General features: G+C 38.4%; 1 protein-coding gene across 1 annotated transcript in view; it reads right to left on the bottom strand.

The window, feature by feature from the left end:
* CUNH9orf85 (chromosome unknown C9orf85 homolog) overlaps positions 1-24,339 on the bottom strand; it is a 53,343-nt gene that overhangs the window by 15,644 nt on the left and 13,360 nt on the right. The window contains exon 2 of the mRNA XM_028764101.1: positions 5,635-5,741. Coding sequence (XP_028619934.1) covers positions 5,635-5,741 — 107 coding nt within the window. The remainder of the gene's footprint in view (positions 1-5,634; positions 5,742-24,339) is intronic.

Genomic DNA, 24,339 nt, shown 5'->3' with positions numbered 1-24,339 from the left:
GAGGAGGAGGAGGAGGAGGAGGAGGAGGAGGAGGAGAGAAGTGGAGGGTCCCTATGTGGTTGTGAGTTGTCCTATCACCACCCCACCTCTGCTACCTCACCCTGGATTCACTCCCCACTGCTCTGCTTTGGCCTATTTCATTCTCCATGGTGTCCATCCTACAGCCCAGCACACATGCTTGTGAAACACTACAGTTTAGTCCTCTTTTTATCTTTCCTCTTCCCCCTTACCTTCTTTTTATCTTTCCTCTTCCCCCTTACCTTCTTTTTATCTTTCCTCTTCCCCCTTACCTTCTTGGTTTCCTGAGAGTGGACTGAACTATGTACATAAACTGGCCTAGAACTCCCTCTATATCTTAAGTTGGCCTTGAACTTGTGATCCTCCTATCTTAGCTTCCTAAGTGCAGGGTTAACAGGTGTAGGTCTAGCTTAGATTTAGCTATTTCTTCAGGTCTTCATTTTCTTATGAAGGCTCCCATGCTATATAAAATGTGTGTTAGTTACATTTGCCGGTTCTGGTCTTGTTCTATTTTAGATACAGAATCGCAGTTAAGACTCAAAAGAGGAGATGAAAAAGGCATTTCTTCCGCTCTCATCCTGGAGCTCTGCTTTGACTACTACTGCTCTGACTATTTCTCAGGCTCTTGTCAGCTTTGCTTTGCATTCACTTGAACATCCTTATCCTTGGTGACTTCCCTTAATGATTTATCTGTACTCTGTATTTATATAACCTATACAATACTGTATTTATATAATACCTCATTCCCTTTATTCTGAATTTACGACATGACTTTCAGTGTGATGACCTTGAGTTTTATTTAGCCATCATCTCCCTTGATATAACAGTTGATCATAGGAGACCCATGAGGGGCCCCCCTTTCTTCCTGGGCACTAGTAAAATCTGCTAGTGATCTTTCAAAGTTGCATATTTGTATCAAAGATAAGCAAGCACACAGGACACAGCACAGACTACCAGGATCAGAATACAAGTAATGGACATAGAAGAAATATAGTTAAGTGACTTCATTTGCTACAATGTAAAAGTCTGCTAAAAAGCAACACTCTATAATGTCTATTTTGTATACTTTAAACTGCTCTGGAAAACAAGCTACCAGGGGAACGTGGGCGGCAGGAGTGAACAGAGAACAGGGGTGAAACCTTACACACCTTACAGGAAGAACGTCTTGTAGAAAATGCTCTGAATCCACACATCTTGTGTTCGGCTTACTAAAAGTACATGATTTATTGCCCAGCTAGTTTTTAATTTCTATCCAAAAAAGTTACTCGTTCATAGAAATCTAAACTTGTGTGCTCTAAACACCCTTGTAAACAGACCCTTGTAACAGCATAACTTCCTACTACCAATTTAGGTGACATAGCATAAGATTCAACAGACTTGTTTATCAGTGAGGGTTTGCTGGTTTTATCCTTATGGAGATTGAATTCAGGGTATCAGCATACTAAGCACACACTACCACTAGTTGAAAGGATTTTTTTTTTTAAAGGAAAGATACTAGAGAGCAGGAAAACACTGAAAAAAATAATCAAGACTCGGATACCATTATCTAAAAGGAGACTCAGCAATGCCAGGAAAACGACAACACTGAGAAAATAATACAGTGAAGAAAATCAAGCAGCTTAATTTAGTGTTGACCTTTTCTGAGGCCTTTAAACAATATCAAGAAACACCTAAGTATGCAAAAAAAAAATAGCCAAATTAAATCTGTTTTCTTATTCTTCCTCTTTTTTTTTTTTTTTTTTTTGAGATGGGATCTCTGTGTAGCTCTGGCTATCTGGGAAGTTGGCCTCAAAGTCACAGAGATCCACTTGCCTCAGCCAGCCTCCATAGTAAGTGCTAGAGTTAAGGGCATGTGCTATCACGTCCACTGATATTAAACAGTCTTAAATAAACAAAATGCTCTAAACCTTGAGTTTTAGACTTACAAAAAGTTTAAAATAGTTGCCACTGGGAATGAACACCAAATGCTATAATCTCTATAGTAGTAAGATGGCTATTACAAAGTCTTAGAATTTCCTCACAATAAGAAAGGAGGTGTGTACAAGTAAGATGGTGTGCTAGAAACTGTGTGTTAGTATTCTGTCTAAACTCCACCTCCACAGTTACCTGGCAACAGGCAGGTATGCTCCTCTCCACATGTTTATAAAAAGATAAAGAGATAAAGGGTAGGTTCAGTGGGTGTGTGGAGAGGTATGGGGGAAGGGAATATCTCAGCCGGCCCATGCAGAGGTATCTCTTCCCCCTGAGGGACCAGTCACACACACCAGTACAGCATAGAATAGAGTTTATTCAGAGCATGGGGAGGGGAGCCAAGAGGGTAGAGACAAAGAGGGGAGGGGAGGGGGAAGGGGGAAAGAGGAGGGGAGAGGGGAGAGGAGAGAGGGGAGGGGAGGGGAGGGGAGAGAAGAAGTAGAGGCCAGTCATGACCATGTGGAGAGAGGGGCGAGGGGACGGAGAGAAGCTAGAGTCAAGAGAGAGAGGAGGGGGCAAGCAACCCCTTTTAGAGTGGGCCAGGCCTACCTGGCTGTTGCCAGGTAACTGTGGAGGTGGAGTTTAGACAGAATACTAACAGTGTGACCTTGCCCCCCAGGAAGCCTCAAACCCAGGCTCCACAGCAAATGTGGGCACAGGAACCCCATGTTTGTCACTATACATCACTTAAGTGCTATCTCAAGAGGGCAACTCTGGGAGTTTGAGAAGAGATAACTGACACAAGGCAAAGAGGCTAAATTCAACCTGGCATGCTCTATGGTCAGAAACAGTCCTGTGGGGTCATTGTGGACAGCAAGGAAGCCTGGCCCAGGAACTGAAGGGCAGGAAAAAGCATCCCTGCTCTCCGGAGTCCTGGACCAGATTTTATCAACTGGATACCTTTAGAAATTGACATCCTTTTCAGACTCAACTCTGGAACAACCAATCTGTTGTACAGAGCTCAAGAGCCAGAAGCTCCGGTGGAATATTGACACACACCCGCAGAGGGACTAATATTTTTAAAAGGCTTAAAAGCAAGAAAACTTTCTTGTACAGACATCAAGGCTGTACTTAAATTCCCTACCCCTGAGGCTCTTGTAAGATATTTTGTGTGTGTGTGTGTGTCTGTGTGTTTACACGTGCTCGCACTCATATTTTGTATATATTTCCCCAGATAAAACATAAGTCCCTTTGGTCATGATCAGTGAACTCTCAGGAGAGTGAAAGAACCTGTCTAGCCCTCAGACTGCAGGGCTCAAAGTGTTAACAGAACTAAAGTGAAGTAAACTCTGGAGGACACTGAACTTCTGTACCACACAGGCTTGATACCAGCATGCACAAGACTGCACAATCAAGTCGGCTAAGATCTAGAAATGAAATAAATAAGATGCTCAATAAGAAGATCCTCAAACACAACCAAAAAGGACAACTTAGTAGATGATCAAAACACAGTAAAGAAATGTGAGAACCATAAGAAACCAACACAGCAGGACTCTCCAGAGATACCAGAGTGAGTATGAGATCTCAAGTTTACTATTAGAAATGAACAACAAGCCAGGCATGGTGGCTCATGCCCTTAATCTCAGCACTTGGGAGGCTGAAAGACAAGTGGATCTCTATGAGTTCAAGGCCAGCCTGGTCTACATAGTGAGTTCCAGGACAACTAATGATAATTATAATGACAACTAATGATAATGATAATGATAACATAATGAGACCCTGTCTCAAACAAAGAAAGAAATTAACAACTGCAAAATAGATACGAATAACAGATAAATCCAGCTCAGGACGTAGGAAGGAAAGTAAGCAACATAAACAACGAACGGTCAGAGATGGCTCTGTCAGGAAAGTGCCTGTCACACAAGGAAGATGATCTGAGTTCAGATTCCCAGCACACATGTAAAAGGCTGTTTATGGCAGTGTTTATGGCAGTGTTTATGCCTGTAGTCCCAGTGCAAGGGAGGTGGAAACAGGGAAACTATCCTACACAAACGAGGGCTGGACAACGAGGGCTGGGAATACATATCAGCAATTCAAAAGGACACAAGGAAAGGCCTCTTGTAAAGTGCTCATAGGATTATAAACTTGTACAGCCACTACAGAAATCACATAGGAAGTCCCTCAAAATCCAAACAAACAACCTAACAAGTGAGCCCACTATAGCAAACCTGGGTGTATTCCTGAAGAACTCGGTCACACTACAGATACTCACACATCCACACTCATCCCTGCTCTAGTCTTAATAGCTAGAAAGATGCTTAACATGCAATGAATGAACGAGTAAAGAAAACATGATACATATTACGATGACAGTTAAGTTAGTCACACAGAAAGATGAAGTGACATTTGAAGGAGAATAAATGGAACTGGAATTACTACAAATGGCAATATGGCCTATCTCCTCTCCCATGTAGATTTATGTATACGTTTGCCATCCAATTAGAAATGGGACCACAGGCTAGAGAGATGGCTCAGTGGTTAAGAGCACTGACTGCTCTTCCAGAGGTCCTGAGTTCAATTCCCAGCAACCATATGGTAGCTCACAACCATCTGCAATGGGATCTGATGCCCTCTGAAGACAGCTACAGTGCACTCATATACATAAAATAAATCTAAAAAAAAAAAAAAGAAGAAGAAATGAGACCATGGGAGAAGAGGAAAAGATCTTAAGGGATGAGAGAAAGAAAAGTGACAGTAAAGGAACATTGTGCTATGTAGGCCTAAGTAGGGACTATCTGGAGGGAGGAGGGGGGCAAGAAGGGGGGCAACAGATAGGGAGGGCAGAAGAGAGATGTGACTACTAAATAGCTAAATAAATGTAACATAAATATAAAGCAACAATGACCAACTGTGCTAAATACCACATAGAATACCACATTAAAACATAATATAAAGAAATGCATTAGTATTTATAATAAATACTGCCAGGCTCTTTGATGCAGCTATTATTTTCCAACTGTCCTTACTCAGCTGAAATAAAGGACGTACATAAGGCTGATACAAAAGTGTCTCAGAATTACAGAAAAGTTACAGGCAGACAGGTGAGAAACTAAACTGGGTATCTTTTCATTTTGACGCAATTCTCCAAATGATTGAAACTGTAAATGATGAACCAATGATTTACATATGATAATCAGCCCAAGGAATTTTAGTAACTTTCATGGTTTGAATTAAGAGGTCAGACCCCTTTTAAGATTTGGTATAATATCTGTGTATAGTGCACATGGTAATAATCCCAGCATCCTGGAGGCTGAAGTGAGATGGTGATTAGTTGGAGGATGGTCTAGGCCACACAAGCTCAAAAGAAAAAAAAAATCATAAACACAAGCTATAGTAAATACTGCTACTTATTCAGTGGAAAATAAGATTATACAATAACTAGGCTTTTTCCAGTTTTCCTCAACTTACCTATTAGAAAAAAGTTTCTATAAAAATGGTAGAAAATCATGGGACAAAGAATGATAAATCTACTTTTTCATCTGTCTGCTTTCATAAACTATAACTCAGCATGCAAAACAAAATTCTACACTAGAGCAAAGCACTTCTGTATTTTCTTTCATACTTATCTAAACACAGTTTTGAGAGTTAGACGATGGACACTATGATGCTTATATCACTGGAAGGAATTTAAGAAACTTAACTCACCATTTCTTAGGCTTTGACAGTGCTTTGTATTTGCTATATTTTACACGCCATTCAAGAACTTCTTTACAGCGCTGACATACTCCATCATGAAGTTTTGCATTAATTTTCTAAAAGCAAATACAAATAAATCAATTAATAATCTCATCCACAAGTCAATATGGCAAACACCATAAAAAGGTTCATGGGAACGTCATAGAAATATTCTTGGATGAGCAAAGTGAGTCAGCAGGTATAGGTGCTTGCCACCAAGCCTGAGGCCCTGAGTTTAATCCCCTGGACCTACATGGTGGAAGAAATGAATCAATTCTTACAGGTTGTTTTCTGATCTCCAAATGCGTGCTATGGAGCACACACCCACACACAAGCATAAAAAATAAATAAAAACAATTTAAACATTAAATGCAATGACTTGCTTTAATCTATCTAAGATTCCATGACACAGCGTGTGTTTTATGACACTACTCAATTTGGTTCTACACAAAGGCAATAGTTTCTAACCTGCCAATACATTAAAAAGTTTCCAAGGAGACTTTGAGAAAGCATTCCTCATTGGCCCTGATTTAGTAGATCAAGACTAATACTGGATAATTAAGACACATGGATTTTACTGTTTGTAAACTAGACCTAAATAAAAATTTAATAAAAGAAAAAAACCCACAAGATTATTATTCAATAATTCAAATTCTACCGATGCTTCTGAATTACAGTGAAAAATTGTAATTATCATTTTATTTGGGAAAGTAGTAACTGAAAATTAAGATGTGCTAGCAGTAAGTAAGCAGGAAGCCAAGGGCATTTCCTTTTGTGTGTGTGTTTCTATGTAAGCAAAATGTTTTACAAAGGTTCGTTGGAAGCCCAGTCTCAAATCAACAAAACTCCTCCAGCTCACTTGGTCTCATGAGAATACAGCATGAATGTAAACATGGACAGACAGTGAATAAAGGACCTCACTAGCTGTCCCACAGGAAGAAAACATTTACATTTGTATTCTCCAACCATGTCTGTATAAACAGGCAAGAGTTTAAATGTATCCTAGGTCCTCTGTAATATATCTTATGACATGTATCTTATGGAAAGCTCACATGTTATAGGATTTAGGTTCTGAGAATCCTATTATTTCTTTTGATAAAAGAGGAAGGCTGGTCTTAGCCCACTGTTAGAAAGCATATTTGCCATTGTAAAGGATAGTTTTTTCTCCTTTTGTTTCCTTTTAAAAATACCTCCAAGATGGGGGAAAAGCACATCACACAAGACACAGTCTTTGTTTGGCCATTTGATAATGAGTTACAAGCACAGTATATGGACTAGGTCAGCTGAAATACACAACTGAAAAGGCCTCTGCTAGCCATAACAGTTGATGAGGGCAAGATATTCTCTCAAAACATTTATTCTAAGAGAATATATTTTAAGGTCCATAAAATATGCTTTGAAGATCTATATCTCGGCTGAACTCTGGTAAAGAGTATATTCTGTCATTTATAAATAATGTATGGGTTTACTGCTGTCTTTCTGACATAGTAATGGTCAGTCCCAGTATGCCTCTGTGTTCACGTTACTATGTTATATTATAGAGTAAGGAATTCCATGCCTACACACCAAACTCCTCTTCCTATGCACCTTGGCACATAGATGCCATGTACTAAGACTAGGGATCACATGGACAGACAGCTAAGAAACTCAGACTTCAAATTCATAATTCATCAATTGTCTTCTATCATCTGTTGTCTGAAATATCTTACAACTTGTATTTGTCACTTAACAATTATAAGAATAAGTTAATGGCTTTAAACCAAAGTTACAATGTGAAGCAAATTTTCTAACTAGTAAAAATTCTTATAATGCAGGAAATTTCATTACCTGCAATTGTAGTACACTAACATGCATTGTTTGCCAACCAGGAAGCATTAGTTGGTTTCCTGTTTGTTTCTCTATACAATTTCTGACCAGCTCATCTTGATTTATAAAAAGCTTGCATAGTTTAGAAACTGGTTTCCTTAGGGAGGACCAACTGTAGAACAATGCAGGTCTTTGTGGTAACTTGTTCTATGAGTGATATGAGGTGACAAGACAAGAGGGTAGGGAATTGAAGGCCAAGACTGAGCTACCAGTGCTCAGTACTGAGTCTTTGCATGGCCTCCAGGGATTTAGGCCTGACCAGGATAGCAAGGGAATAATCTTGTACAGGGCTCACACAAGCAAATGGAACTCCTAGAAAATTAACTTCATTTTTATGTACTAAGAAATGACTGAGGATGACAACAAAGAGTATGTTCACTTAAAAACACATCCATCCAGAAAGGGGCAATTCCAGAGAGGTGAGCCCAGACAGCCAGATCCTACTTGCAGGAACTCTTCCTTGTTGACAAAGGAGATGGTGATCTTGTCTTATACACTCCTGCTTACATCTAATCTTCCTTTGGCAAATCATTTTAGTATACCCGCCACGGTAGGAGAGCATAGATTCCTGTGAAAATACACATGAAAACTTGGTTTGTAAAAAAAGATCAGTCAGTTTAACAGGCTCCTTTCCTGATCTTTTGTTTGTTTGTTTGTTTGTTTGTTTGTTTTGAGACAAGAATAGTTTTAGTTTTGGCTGGTTTGGTACGTAAGTGTGTAGCCCAGGCTAACCTAAAACTCATGGTAATCCTCCTGCCTCAATGTTTAAGTGTTATGTTTTATAAAGTGCAGTATAATGTGGTGGGAGGGAGCACCTTAGCAGGCCAGTGAAGGTGTCCCCCTGAACAATCAAGCCATGCTGAAGATCTACTTAGTATACAGACAGATGGTTTATTCGCAGGAAGGGAAGGGGATCTGGAAAAGGGGTAGAGGCAGAAAAAAGGGGACAGAGAATGATAGAAATAGAGAGGAGAGAGGAAGAGAGGAAAAGATAGGCCTAGAACATGTAGGGGAGGGGAGTGGAAGAGAAACAGAGCAGCCCTTATATGCCAGGTTGGCTAGCACCTGGCAGGTGGCTCTGCTGTTGCTAGGTAGCTTTTGGGTGGAGCCCAGAGGAATTGCTAACACTAAATATAGGGGTCACAGGTATACCCCAGCACATACAATTTACAGATTGTTAAAAGACGAAAATTCTACATACTTTGGAATGAGTTAGTGAATCAGATACAGAAAAATTAAATGAGTACTTCTTAAAGGTCAGAATAAATTTAACACATCAAAAGATGTTCCTAATGGAACATAGAATGGTTTAAGAACACCTTTGCCTATCAATCCATACCAATATAAGTTAGTGTTATTATCCCAACTATGAAGATTCTACTGCCATACAACAAATATTCCATAATGGAATACCACAATCACAAATAGGAACTGGGTGAGAGTTCAGAGTCTCTGGAAGGTAGCAAGAGCAAACTAACACTTGTATCAACATGCATACAAGCATTTCATGAGCTACAAAGTATCACTTAACAAGAAAGAAGACACAATTTGGGAGAGTAAAGGAATTTAAAATAACTAGTAATTTTTCTTTAGGATTTTTTAGTATGAGGCAATTCTTTCAGCAATGCTGAATCCAAAACAACTGTAGATGTTATATTTCATTTCTCTTAGTTAAAAAAAAAATCTTACAGTAAAATATCTATTCCAACTGCTGCCAACAAGGATCACCAGATGGGCCTGGCTCTTTACCCTGCAATCTAACTACATAAGAAATTTTACTGTGAGATAGCTGGATTACTCTGAAAATAGGAACTTTTTACATTAATTATATTTAAAGCTCTCTCTTTCCACAAAGACAGAGCAGGAAGAGGGAGAGAGAAAAAGAGAGGAAAGAGAAAGAGAGGCAGGGGGAGGAGGAATGTGTGGTTTGAACAGGTATGGCCCACGTACACTCAGGTGTTGAAATGCTTGGCCCATAGGGAGTGGTACTATTAGGAGGTGTGGCCTTGTTGGAGGAAGTCTGTCACTGTGGAGGCAGGCTTTGATATTTCATAGGCTCCAACTATGTCCAGTTTGGACCACAGTTCCCTTCTGCCTGTGGCTCAAGAGGCAGAACTCTCAATTTCTTCTCCAGCACCATGACTGTCTACATGCTGCCACGCTCCTCCCCAAGGTGATGATAATGGACTAAAGTTCTGAAACAGCAAGCCAGCCCCAATGAAATGTTTTCGTTTTTAAGACTTGCTATGGTCATGGTGTGTCTTCACACTAATAAAACCCTAAAACAGAGAGGGAGAGAAACGTTCTTGCTCTAGTACATAGGGAGCAAAATCCTAAGTGAATGTGTTGTTCACATAGAATGGTCTCAAGCCCATTAGGCAGGTCCTTCTCCCTGGGGTGAGGGTGAAGCATGAAAAAGCCTTCCTCTGCTCCAAGTATGGATGCTGACACTTTGGAAAGAATGTCAGCCTTTCTAAACCCCTGAATGTTTATGGCCCCAAGAATGTTCCCCTCTGCAGAAACTATTCCTACAGAATTAATACCTATGTCTCGTCTCCTTAATCCCTGTATACCACAAACCCTGACTCCTTGTTCAATATTACATAATAAACACCAGGGTACTACAGCTTCTTCAGCAGAGAGCCTAGACCACCCAATCCCAGCTTTCTTTCTGTTTGTCCATCTCTGTCTGTCTTTTCTTTATTCCCTTGCTATCCTGGTCAGGCCTAAATCCCTGGAGGCCATGCAAAGACTCAGTACTGAGCACTGGTAGCTCAGTCTTGGCCTTCAATTCCCTACCCTCTTGTCTTGTCAGCCTTAACTTTTAGAAACAGTCTCTTATTCAAAGTTTGATTAGAGGACAAACACCTCACAAGGACTTACATAACAATCAAAATGTGGAACTATGTCATTAGGCTATTACCTTAAAATCATTAACTTTTACCTATTTTTTTTTTTTTTTTTTTGCCTGTGAAGCCACTGAACTTTATCCCCAGCACTATATTATTTTAAATTTCTTTCAGACAGATTCTTATTGAACAGGTCTCTCACAAAATAAATACAGCCAAACAAGCAAATGAACAAAGGAAAAACTGCAACAACAAGAAGCAGTGGGAGGAATCAGGATGGCGAAGAGATACAGGTAAGTATACCAGGAGCACAGCTGGAAGACCTGCTGGAGATGGGCCACAGGTGAGAGCTGAGCGTTCGTTCCCACAGTTAGTGAAGTGGAACTCACTGTAACAAGCCAAGTCCAAGTTCTCAGAAGCAATATGCCTCTTCTTGTTGCTGAAACCCAGTTATCTTTCCCCAGAAGCTTATAGCATGATGCAGTAATCAAAACTTCGAAGAATCCTACCATACAAAGCATTTCAGGGAAATGTGTTCTCTCCCAATGTTCAATGGAAACCTGGGTTATTCTGCTCAAACAGACACACTTGAAAAGGCTCTAATACCAAAGGTTCTACAAAGGTATTCTTACATGTAGAACCCTGATGGTACTAGGTCTGTCAGAAGGGCCTGTATATCACAAGATGTACCAGATCTTTCAAGATCTTGAAGAAATATTATTATCATCAAGTGGGTCCTTCTATCATGAAAAATCTCAAATCTGCACAAAAGTTAAAACAATACTTTTTGGTATGGTGGCTCATGCCAGTGATCTGACATTTGGGACACTGAGACACAAAAATGGCCATGAGTATAAGGCCAGTTGGACTACAAATTGAGACTGTCTAAAACATAAATGTGTACATATGTATGTAAATATGTACACACAATGGCTAATGACAACCACAAAGTTTGCCCTTTCCTTTTTCATGTGTGTATACACTTAAAGTAAGCTCCAGACATGAACACATTACATTTCTTGCTACTCATCATATCTAAGAAACAAAGGCTCTAATTCCAGGTGCTGTTTCCATAAATCAGGACAAACAGCTCCCTAATACTGTGAATATGGACAACCTATACTGAAATCTCCTCTACTGTTCCCAGCCTTCAGGGTTTGTCTGACAACTTCCTCACATGGTAATTTACTTCTATCCTCCCAGGAACACTAACGTTAACTCCTAACCTGTGGATTTGCCAGAATATAGCACAAATGGAACGATGCGGCCACTAGAGGGGCTTCCTCGGCTTTTGTGCTGATGTGGGTGCCCTGTTGTACTGTGGTTTCCTCACCACTGAAAGACACCTGGAGCTTTGTGTTATTTGGGTATTAACAGACACCTTTGTGTAAGGTTTTATTTGTATATGTTTTCATTTCTGTTGGCCTCGGACCTCTATTTTTCCCGGGTTTTCTAACTGCCTTTCAGAACACAAAACTGTAAAAACTGTTTCATCTGAAAGAATGCAGAGCTCTCAGTGTGAAGTCTTCATTTTTCTAACACCGTAGCACATCTTTTCTGCAATGCATCCTCTTTGTAGAAGCATTTGTCCATTTTACTTATTACACTGTTCATTCTCTGTTCTTCTTGAATCAGCCTTTGTCAGATACATATTTTGACTATATTCTCCATAGCCTGTGCGTTTATCTTTATGGCTCCCATTTTCTTAACAGCAGACCTTTTAACAATTTTAATAAAAATGAGCCATCAAGTCTGTCTTCTTACGAATTATACTTCCTATCAAAATCTAAGAAACTTTTGTTGGAGAATGACAAAAGTGTTCCACTTGTTTTCTTCCAGAAGCTCAGCGATTTTAACTTTTAGTCTATAACTCCTTGTGAGTTACTTCTGTACACAGTACAGGATGTCCAAATGTTCCAGCACCACTAAATTGCCTATTTACATTAAGAAATTAAGTACACGTTGGCCTGTCCCTACACTCAACGAACATCCTGTCAATCATGTGTGTGACCATTCTTTCTCCAATGCCTCATCATGACTAAGGCAGCTTTGCAGCAAGTGGTGGGCTCAGTATTCTCAGTTCTCCAATTCTGTTCTTTGGCAAAATTGTCTGATACCAATTTCTTTTAATTTTTCTATTTACATTGGGAACTATTCATTATTATTAACATAAAAAGTCTACTGTGCTTTTGATTAGGTTCACACTGAAAACATAAGTCAATTTGGGAAAGAACTGGCATCTTAATAATATTCGATTCTTCTAAAACATTTTCTTTTTTTACCTTCATTTATTTATTGTGTGTGGGGACTAAAGGCAGGATGCATGTGGACACACCATGTCACACATATGGAGACCAGAGGACATGTTTTAGGAGTCATTTTTTCTTCAGTCACCAAGTGAGTCCCAGGGATTCAGGTTGTCATACTTAGGGACAGATGCCTTTACCTGCTGAGCCATCTCAGCAGCCCAGTACTGGATTTTATAATACACAAATGCTGTGTACCCAGAATAAACCACAGTTCACTGTGGAATGCTATAATTCATTGGCTTCACCATAGGAGATTTTTATTATATCATAAGGGATATTCATAGTTAAATGAGTTTTCATTTAATAGTAATTTGCCTAGCTTTGGTATTTAGCTTAAGTTACTAGGGAATTCATATATAACAATGTAAATGGACTGATATTAGACTGTTCATTTTCTGTTTTTCTTGATATCAGCCTTTGTCAGATACATATTTTGACTATATTCTCCATAGCCTTCAATATATTCAAGGTATATTTCACATACCTTCAATAGAAATGCTTCTCTCTGCCACTGTTGATTTTTTTCCTTCAATATTTTTTGTTTGTATATTAATAATAGTATACAAACTAGTATGACTTTCCTATATAAACTTTATTAATTATTAATATGACCCAGTAAGCCTCCCACTAACCAAGGCAGAATTCTGTGGATTATTTGATCAGTTCTTATATAATTATTGAGGGGTTATCCCTAATGTATATTTCTTTTCGCTAGACTGATAACTCCCACCTCTGTTCCCCAAATACTTGCTATTTGAATTTCACTCGGGTTATTTCTGCCCCAGCAGTCTGTCCTGGGGTGGGGGCATTTCACTCAGGCATGTGCTCCTGGTCCGTCACGTCTAATGGAGACCTCCTCCATCCTCCTCCCTTGCCTTCTTCCTCAGGGTCCCTACCTGCAACCCCCAGTGTGGTAACTGAAGCTCCACCTCTTCTATTCTCCCCAGTAATTGACTGCAGCCATTTCATTTAACCAGTAGATTTAAATTGGGGAGCTAAATTTATGTAATATCACTTGGTGCAGTGAGGATCTGCTCCTGGGGGCAACTAGATCTCAGGGGCCAGTATTTAGCATTTGAATATATAGCAGCATCAGATCAAACCCTCAACACAACAGCTAAAAGGCCTTGAAATAAATTTTATATACCTTGAAATACTGCATTAAAATAATCTTACAAAGAATATGTTTAAATCCATAATTTTAAATGTTTATAAATACAAAATGGTTTAGTCATATTTCACTGCCCTCAATAATTTTTATTAACTAAAGAAATTTCTCTGGGGCTGGAGAGATGGCTCAGCGGTTAAGAGCACTGACTGCTCTTCCAGAGGTCCTGAGTTCAAATCCCAGCAACCACATGGTGGCTCACAACCATCCGTAATGAGATTCGATGCCCTCTTCTGGTGTGTCTGAAGACAGCTACAGTGTATTCATAAATAAAATAAATAAATAAATCTTTAAAAAAAAAAAAAAAAAAAAAAAAAAGAAATTAATCTACTTTTTAAAAAAAAAAAAAAAAAAGAAATTTCTCACAGTATATAGCTTGTCCTAGCTTAATTATATTTAGAGAACACATTCAACTTTTTATGTAGATAAAATGAATGGGGCGGGGAGAAAAATACTAAATGTCATAGAGAAGTATTTCACATACCTTCAATATAAATGCTTCTCTCTGCCACTGCTGATTTTTCTCCTTCAATATTTTTTGTTTGTATATTAATAATACTATACAAACTAGTATGACTTTCCTATAGCTAGAGTTTATAACTTTATTGATAAAAATAATCTTATTGATCAGATTTTTTTGTACAGACCAATCAATTCCAGGATACCAAGACTTTTTTTTTACTTAGACATCAGAAAAAGTGCTTGCTTCACAAGTGGGAGGGTCTGAGAGGGATCTCTGGCTCCGTGTAAAAAGGTGGGCATGGCCATGTATACCTAAAACCCCATCACTGCATCACAGACAGGCAGATCTTAGGGTCCTGCTGGCTAGACAGTCTAGACCAGTGGTTCTCAACCTTCCTAAGGCTGTGTGACCCTTTAACACACTGACCCTTTAACATAATTCTCATGTTATGATGACGTCCAACCATAAAATTATTTCATTGCTACTTTATAACAGTACTTTTATTACTGTTATAATAATGTAGATATCTGATATGTAACCCCAAAGAGGTCACAATGCAAAAGTTGAGAACCACTAGTCTGGACAATCTATCTCCAAGTTCAGTGAGAAACGTCGTCTCAATAATATAATAATGTGAAGATTAACAGAGAAGTCATATCCTCTAACCTCTACCTGTGCAGAACGAAACCATTTACAGGCACATGCACACATTCACACACATGCATACATACAAAATTTCAAACTAGTACATCTTTTCTTTGTTTGCTTGAGGCAGGGTTCTGCTATGTATATATAGCCCAGGCTAGCCTGGGACTGATTATGGAGTCTAGTGTTCTTGGGATTTTCCTGTCTTGTTCTTCCAGATACTAGGATTGCAGGAAGTGTGTCACCACATCACAGTTTTAATGTGATAATAAGAAACACGACTATCTGCCACTCTTAGGATTATCTGGGTAAGTTACTGAGTCTTACTAAATTTATGTTTCACTATTCCAGAACATGATTAGTAATATAATTAACCCAGAAATATTTCTCAAGTGACTTCTACTAAAGAAATATCTACAGAGAAATGTAAAATCAAGTCACTACCATTTATGTTTTTAAGACAATATTATTTTGCAACATTAGTAACTAGAGATTAGCTATAAATATTATGAAACCCTTACGTCTAGAGCATTGCTAATTAAAGATTGGTTATAAACATTATAAGTATTAAAACAAAAAGCCCAGTCTCCAATGACCAAAATATACTCTAGTATCCTAAAATACCTAATTTGCATGTATGTACCAAATATGTAAATGTTTGGTTTTAATATGTATCACTTTAGTTAAAGATATCCAAAGCATAAAGTGAGGCATATCTCTATTTGTGACATAGAATAACATTTTCCCCAAAGTCTATCTTTCTTTCATTCACTCTAAACTTATCACAAGTATAAAACACAAATCAGAGAAGCAAAACGCACACTAGTCCTCAGAATGCTCCTCTTGCTCAGGAACCTGTAATCAAGTCCTTCCTAGAAACCAGGAAAGGATGTTGATACCCCCTCTCCTACCCCAGGCTTTCCTTGTTTACTCAACATCATCTGCAAAAATAAACAATCGCATTTTCACTAGGAAACTGAATAGAAAATGAGTTTGGGTCATTCCAGACAATGGACTATTCTCTCACTAAGCTGGCAGATCTATTCTCAGTGGCAATTAAACAGAGAGGGCCTGTGTATATACTGGCTAACTTTAGCAGTCAAGCACACACACTACAAGGATTTTCATTGAGGAACTTCATGTAGACATTCAAATGGCAGCACATTGGTGAAAAATGTGCTGGTATGTCAGAGAAAACCCATAGCCACTTTATGTAGCTTGCTCTTCCTCTGGTGCTGGAGGTCTAGGGTGGGGCCTTGCATCCTCAGCAACCCTCTACTCACTCCAGTGGAAAACAAAGTAAGATGGGATGCAACAAAGAAGTATCTCCAAAGCATTCTGACACTTAATTATTTCACTCTGTTTCCAAATTATTTTCTTTTATTTATTGGTGTGTGTGTGTGTTGTGTGTGTGTGTGTGTGTGTGTGTGTGTGTGTGTGTGTGTGTTTGAGAGAGGAGGAGGGGTCTGGGAGATCACCTGGGGCTGGAGTTAGAAGCAGTTGAGTCAGGCTATATGGGTGCTTAGACTCAATCCCAGGACCTGGGAAGAACAGCAAGAAGTTTTAAACACAGAGCCACCTCTCCAGTCTCACGCACTGCACTCTCAAAATACTGAGACTTTCAAAGGACCAGTAAAAGCTTGAGTAAGGACCTCCAGTAAAAAAGATTTTGATTCTTCCCATTCTGATCCCACTTAGGAGAGTATATAACAAGTAGAATAAAATACCGGCCTCCTTCTGTGGCAGGGATCAAACCTAGGGCCTTGAGAAAGTTAGGTAAGCACCCTAACACAAAGCTATATCCGTAGCCAGAAAATATTTCTTAATAAAGAATACACAATGTGACCCTAAATAAAACTCCAAGAACACAAAATGTCACCTCTTAAAATAGGAAGATCTGCCTTAAAAAGGTTAACAGGGTTACTTAATGTTTTACAAGAATGTGTTTTCAGTTGTTTCCACCACTGTCACTGTTTACTGACTCCGGGACATTTTCAGCAAGAAAATAATCCAAGAAAAAGTTCTGGCTTCACAGAACACAAGTCTTTTCTCCATCAGATTTCACTGTAAATGTTGACAGTGTCACAGATCCATCCGGTATTGTTTGTCTTTCTTGAAAGTAAGGTTCACCCTAGAGGTAAGGGGACATCTCTAACCCATTTGATCCTTTCAGGATCACCAGCTGAGACTTCCTGGGTTAGTCATCAACTTCCTCTTTCTCAGGGCAGGTGCCTGCACTGTCATCCTTTGTTCTCAGACAATGTACTCAAGACTGAATGCATAACTTCAGCATTAGCAATGAGACTCCTGCTCTACCTACTGTGATAATCTGATGTGGCCAACTGCAGAGGACGTAGCAAACTGCAGAAAGCTTTGATGCCTCCAATTCAGATTCAAAGGCTCTTCCTTAACAATCACTGTCTTAGCAATCAAATCTGTTCTTTGTCCGAAATATCATCTTTAAAAAGGTTCCTCATTGGTTCCAGTAAACAAATTCAAGGTCACTTTTTAACTCCTTCATGGCCTGGGCTAGGGATACTAAAAAAAAGCACAAATATCTGCCAAATTGCTGTCATATCCTGTGAATTTATTGCTATTCAATAAATTGACATCATAGAAACATAAAACATGTTCACCAGCGTTTCTCACACAGCATGGCCTAGGCTCTGCGTTTGATTCTTAAAGCAAAGCAAAGGAACGCAAGTGGACAACAAAACACAGGAGGCAAAGAAACTGTACAAAGGAAAACCCAATTACCAAGAGTTGTCTGGTTTTCATTGTAACGTATCTGTCTTATACATTGTGTTAAATTCCTCTTCTGATAATGCCATGCATCTCCAGAAGTCTTTACATCCACAAGCTGTTTTAAATCAGTGACTCTCAATCTCTCCCTCAAACCTATCAGCTAAAACTCTTTCTGTCTAATTTTATTAGTTTAACTGCCTCATATAAATGGTCATTTTGTAACTACCTTATTTCACTTAGGAGTATCATCAAGGGTCACAGATGCAGAATACCTCAGAATTTCCATCCTTAAAAACGCTAATAATTTGGGGGAGAGGAAGGAGAGGAAACTTCAGTTGAGGTGCAATATATGAGAGAGTAATTTCTTTAATTGTTCCAGTACATGTATGTAACCTATTTTGCTTATCCAGTCATACCTCTGTAGGCTTTTCTGACTGCTTCTGATGTTAGCTGTCATAAGACATACTACTATAAACAGACTCAGCTTTTCATTATTTTGGATATATAATCAGAAATACAGTTTTAGGATCATCCGACAATTCTGCTGCAAACTTTTAGAGGCTATTTTATAGCTCTGGCCCATACACCCCATCTTCATGCTAATGCTGCACTATTTTTATTAGCTTTGGCATAATTTTGAAATTAAGAAATGTCAGGTCTCCCTCTTAGTTCTTTTTCAATTTGGGATCCCTTGAGATTTTGTGTCAGTTTGAGTTTTCCAGGTCTGTACAGAAGTCCCTGGAACTCCAAATTGGACTGAACTGAATTTGTAGATAACTTTAGTAGCACTGATATCTTAATATTAAATCTTTCAATACATGAACATGAAGTATTTTTCACTTATCTAATGTCTTTTATGGCCTTTAAATCCAGCAATGGCTTACAGTTTCACCGAAAATCTTTTATATTTTTAATTAATTCTAAGTTTTAATTTTTCACCAACTATTATAAACTAATTATTTAATTCCCTTTTCAGAGTACTCATTTTTAGTGGACAGACATGTAACCCATGTTTGTGTATAGACTTGTTTCCTGCTACTGTGCGGAATGCATTTACCCATTTTAACTTGTGGAGTCCTGGGAATTTTTGACATATAAGGTCATACTAGCTATTAATAGAGTAAATTTTACCTTTTTTTCATTTGTGTGTATTTTGTGTCCCTTTTCTTATATAACTGTCCTGGCTCAAACTTCCAGTGCTGATTGACAAGCAGGAACACTTTCAAGAGCCAGGTTTAGGCTGGGCATGTTGGTTCTCATCTGTAATGCCAGCACGTGGAAGGCTTAGACAGGAAGAGTTCAAGGCCAGCCTCAGTCACATAGCCAGACTTTGTCTCAACAACTCAGAGCAAACAAAGCAAGCAAAAAAGAAAACAAAGAAACAAACAACAAGAACAACAACAACAAAATCCTTTTTATACTTTCAAAGCTAAGCATGTTGCTCACTGTGGCATTTTACAAGTGGCTTCTTTTAAAATCTTGAGGTAGCCTTTCTAAATTCAGTTGTTGAATGCTTTTATTATGAGTATTGAATTTTTCCAACTGTTTTTTTTTTTTAAGATTTATTTCATGTATGAGCACACTGTAGCTGTCTTCAGACACACCATAAGAAGGCATCAGATCCTGTTACAGATGTTTGTGAGCCACCATGCGGTTGCTGGGAATTAAACTCGGGACCTCTGGAAGAAAAGTCAGAGCTCTTAACCGCTGAGCCATCTCTCCAGCCCCTTGCCAATTGTTTTTACAACTTCAGTTCCAATGATCACATGTATCTTTCTTTGTTCACTCTGTTTATGTAGTATCTTAGAAGCACTGAACTATTTTTACAATCTAGGAATGAACCCCACTGGACTTTGATGTTTGATCCTTTATGATTTATTTTTATTTATGTGTGACTGTGTGAATGTATGCTGTGGGGATGGGGGTTATCCATAGAGGCCAGAGGAGAGTGTCAGGTCCTCTAGGTCAGCCTCTAGAGCTGCAATTGAACTGAACTTGGATCTTCTATAAGAGCAGCTCTAACCACTGAGCCATCACTCACTCTAGCCCTTGTCTAATCCTTCTGATATCCTGTTAAATTAAATTCAATTTGCTATCATTTTCTTTTGCCTGGGGATTTTTGCATTGGTACTTACAGTATCTATCATATTACTAAGTGCAGGTAGTAACAACTGAGTACGGGAATGACTCAGCTTAGTCCACAGTCCTCAGCTACACTGATTCTGTTTCCAGGGTAAGGCAGTATCATGTGGTAGAGGATATTTACTTTACAGAGAACAGGAAGCAGTAAGTAAAGACATGGTATAGCTTTCAAAGACATATCTCCTAGTGACCTATTTCTTTCACCTACAATGTCACCGCCTAAAATTTATAGACCTCATTAAAAAACATCAACAGTTATAGGCATGGACCTTAACACAGCCTGGAGCAAGACATTTCAGACTCTAGCAGTATCTTAGTTACTGTTCTATCGCTGTGATGACCAGACAATTTATAAAAAAGGAAGCATTTAAATGGAAGCTTGTTTACAATTTCAGAGTGTTAGTTCATAATCATTATGGCAGGGAGTGCGGCAGCAAGCAGGCAGGTATGGTGATGAAGATGTAGCTGAGAACTCACATTTATTCTGTAGGTTGCAGTAGGGATTGAGACTGGGCCTGGCATGGCCTTTTGAAACCCTGTGGCCCACTCCCAGTGACATGCTTCATTCAACAAGGCCACCTCTTAATCCTTCCTAAACAGTTCTACCAACTAGGGAACAATCAAATATATGAGCCTATGGGGGCCATTCTTATCCAAACTACACAGGCAGTAACACTCCTCAGAAATGAGACAGATCTGTGGTTTCCTTATAGTTTTCATTTGGCTTGGGATTGGGGTAAAGCATCATTAGAACAAGTTAGGCTGTATCTCCTGTGGGCTTGGGGAGATGTGTGTGTTTTCCTTTAAAAGCCTGATGGACGGCCCCAGTGAGAGCATAAGCCTAGACTGCTTCTTCATTGGGGTTTTTTCTTATTTCTAATTCAATCTTACAGCTTCTTCATGATTCAGTCTAGGTTTTATACTTTTAGGGATCCTGAACATTTCAAGTAGGTTATTCAACTTGTTGGCAGTAAATTGTTGAAAGCATCATTTCATAATCCTTTTTAACTGGGTACAATTGTCATCAATTTGTCAATTTTCACTTTTGGTTAGTGTCATTTAAACCTTCTTTGTTGTTAGTGTGCCTAGGTAAAAGTTTGCCAGTTTTTATTTACATATATTTTAAAAATTTCTTTTATTTTTTGAGATTATTATAATTATAATATTTCCCCTCTCCAAACCTTCTCATATACCATCCTTTTTCTTTTTCAAATTCATAGCCTCCTTTTTCATTGTGCTCACATACGTGTGTATATGTTGTGAAATACATAAATATAACCTGAAATATCTTTTGGTTTTACTAATTTTTCTGTGGGTTTTTTTTTCTCATTTTCATTTTATTTGTTGCTGCATAAATCTATGTCCTTCCTTTTGGTGACCTTTGGTGTGGTCTCTGTCTGTCTAGCTCCCTGCCAGTTGCACTGCTGACACAGCATGCTTCTGAGGTTTAACACTTGTTTCCCACAGAGCACAGCTTCGGTACATCCACATCATGTTGGTACATGGTTTTCACTTTCATCTAAATATTTTCTCATTTTCCTTGTGATTTCATTAATATATTTCATATAATATGTTTAATTTCTACAAATTTGTGATTCTTTTTTAGTTTTCTTCTATTACTAAATTCTGACTCCATCCACCCATTAAAGTCAGAGAAATTATACTGAGTATGTAGTACAATTTCTATCATTGAACATCCACTGTAGTAAGACCTGAGAAGAAGGCGTTCTTGCTACTATTGGGTAGTGCTCCTTTCAAGCTCACAGGCTTACTGTTTCCCATCCTCTCTGGTCCTGGTTGTGTTCTCTATTCGGATCCATCATTCCATGTCTTCAGCAAAGACTGACCCACCACTCAGCTACTTCTCCCCCTCTGAACTCTTGCTTCATGCAGTTTTGGTGGTCTGTTATTAGGTACATGAAAGCTTTTAGTTAATTATTATATTGTGCTCACATATTTTAGTGCAATGTCTTTTTGTTTCTTGTAATTTTTAAAATTTAAAGTCTATTTTTGTCTGACATTTACAAAACATTCCCTCTTTTTTTTCAGATTTGCATATTTGTTAATATTTGTTAATATTTGCATCGCCTACTATGTCCATCTTTAACTCTGAATCAATTTATGACTTTGAATCTCAAGTGAGTCTCTTGTAGGCACTATACAGTTGCATATTTTAAAATCCATTTCAGTCTCTGCCATTTGATTGGAGAGCTAAACTCTACAATTTTTCACTACTGAAAGTTGAACTTAGAGCCTGCTAAGTAGTGCTCCAATACTGATATTGTCATTCAGCTCATTTGTCTTTTATTTTCCAACAGGACTTCACTAAGTAGAGTTGAATTCACTCTGTAACCTAGGCTGGCCAGGAATTTTGCAATCTTCCTCACTCAGCCTACCAAGATTCTTTGCTTTATACGGGACACTGCTGCACCAAGTATCTCAATGCTAGTTATCTACATGGGTAATTACTGCTTTGGTTACTTTTCTTGTTGTGACCTGACAAGAAGCAACTTAAGTGAGAAAGGTTTTATTTTGGCTTGTGGTTTGAGGGGCTACAGACCATCATGGAGGAGAAAGCATGGAGATAGGCAGCTCCACAGTTGAAAGAATGTGCAGCTAGGTCTCCTGAACTCATGTCTTGGCAGACAAGAAGCAGAAGATGGACAAGAATTAGCTGAGTCAGGTTAGAAATCCTTAAGGCTCACCCCTGGTGATCTACTTCACCAATGAGGCTCTATTTCCTAAAGCTGTCACTCGGTTCCAACATAGCACCACCTGGGGCTGGGTGTTCAAACACACAAGCCTATGGCAGACACTTCACATTCAAACCACAGAAACTATAAAACCAGCATTCTAATTTTTATCAAAAGAATATTGGCAAACTAAATAAATTGAATACAAAAGACTACTACAATAAATTCATAAACCACATGCCTAATCCTTTATAAAAATTCTTCCAGCTATTTTTACAACATCTTTGTGGTTAGGAGTAGGTATTAATTATCATCATTTTGCAGATGAGAAACCTGAACCTCAGAATTAAGAGATTTACTCTAGGTCACAAAATTAATCAGAATCATCAAAGACCAAACTCATAAAAAGATGACTATTAGCTTAAGGTGTGGATTTAAGTTAAAAGTGAAAAGTGTCCCCCTATAGTTTTCAAGGTCTTCTGTAAGAATGGAAGAGCAAGAAACCCTGCAGCCAATTTGGCAGCACATACACACTCCAACTGTTTTGCAAATAGGGCTAAACCTAAGGTAACCTTTGGAGTGTACAATAAGTTACTTGTTTAAAGAACATAAATACAACTTCTAAAGTTAGAAAAGTGAATTCAGGGAAGAAAACATCTTCATTAAGCACTGTTCTAAAAGAGGATTTTTACAACTGTTCACCATTCTATTCTTCACAGAGTCATTTCCCTGTGACATGTAAACAAAGAAGGGTAGGAATAGAGAGCAACCTGAACTAACCTGTGTACAATCAACTGGAATGCAAAAAGCCCAACTTAAACAGTAACATGTGACTGGCACGAAGCAACACACATGTTTTTATAACCACTCATTAGAACTTAGTCACAATCTGAGATCTTGTCCAACCAGTAAGGTATGCCCCAAGTTAGTGATCTTTAAAGAGACAAACCAGTAACCATTGTTTTTAAAGGTTTTTAAAATAACACAAATATCCCTTCCTTCCTAATGGCATGTATTAAGAAGTATATGAATTTAACTCTTTCAAGTAACAGACAAGCAAGCTATAAGCCAAATGACTTATCTTTAAAAATAAATCTTAACCATCAAGTCATATACTTGGGTTAATAATAAATGAGCAATTACCACCTGGAAGCTGGCAACATTTTTAAAGATAATTGCCTCATCTAGATCACACTTATGTCACAAAAACAATCTATTTGCACTGACAATGACTTGAAGAGTTAAGTCACTTGAGTGGGAAAAACTAGGTTTATTCTGTGACTCATTTGGTTTAAAGTTCAGTTTCCACAATGACTTCCTTAATGTTCAGTTGAGAACATTCTTTTGTTGTTAAAAGAAAAATAGTACAAAGATGTTTTTGAGGAAATGAATATGTAAAGCCAAGAAATAAAAAAGTAGATTTTAGTGAACAATACAGATCATCTATAATAACTACAGTACTATGTTTTATTTCTGGAGTTTTTCTATACCTTTTCATTGTCTTCTCAAATCATGCTTGCCTGGAGGGAAGAAAGTGGCATTGTTATTTAATGTTATTTTAACTTACAGAGTTAATGTAACTCCTCCAGGGCTGTATAAAGAGTGACTCATAGCCACACTAGCAGACTGCTAGTCTTTCTGGGACTCCAAATACAGGACTCTTTCCAACATTTCAACCTATAGTTGAGTCACAGATTAGAATTCTTTAATTCTAAAGCATGTAGCATGACCACCTCTTTTGCTCATGGGAACATCTCAAAAAAGTAAAAACTAATATTCACATGGGAGCTCCAAG

The sequence above is a fragment of the Grammomys surdaster genome, unplaced genomic scaffold (genome assembly GCF_004785775.1).
Source record: "Grammomys surdaster isolate TR1022 unplaced genomic scaffold, NIH_TR_1.0 141, whole genome shotgun sequence".
In the NCBI taxonomy this organism is placed as follows: domain Eukaryota; kingdom Metazoa; phylum Chordata; class Mammalia; order Rodentia; family Muridae; genus Grammomys; species Grammomys surdaster.
Note: the sequence above shows the minus strand (reverse complement) of the source record. Positions and strands in the feature narration are given on the sequence as shown.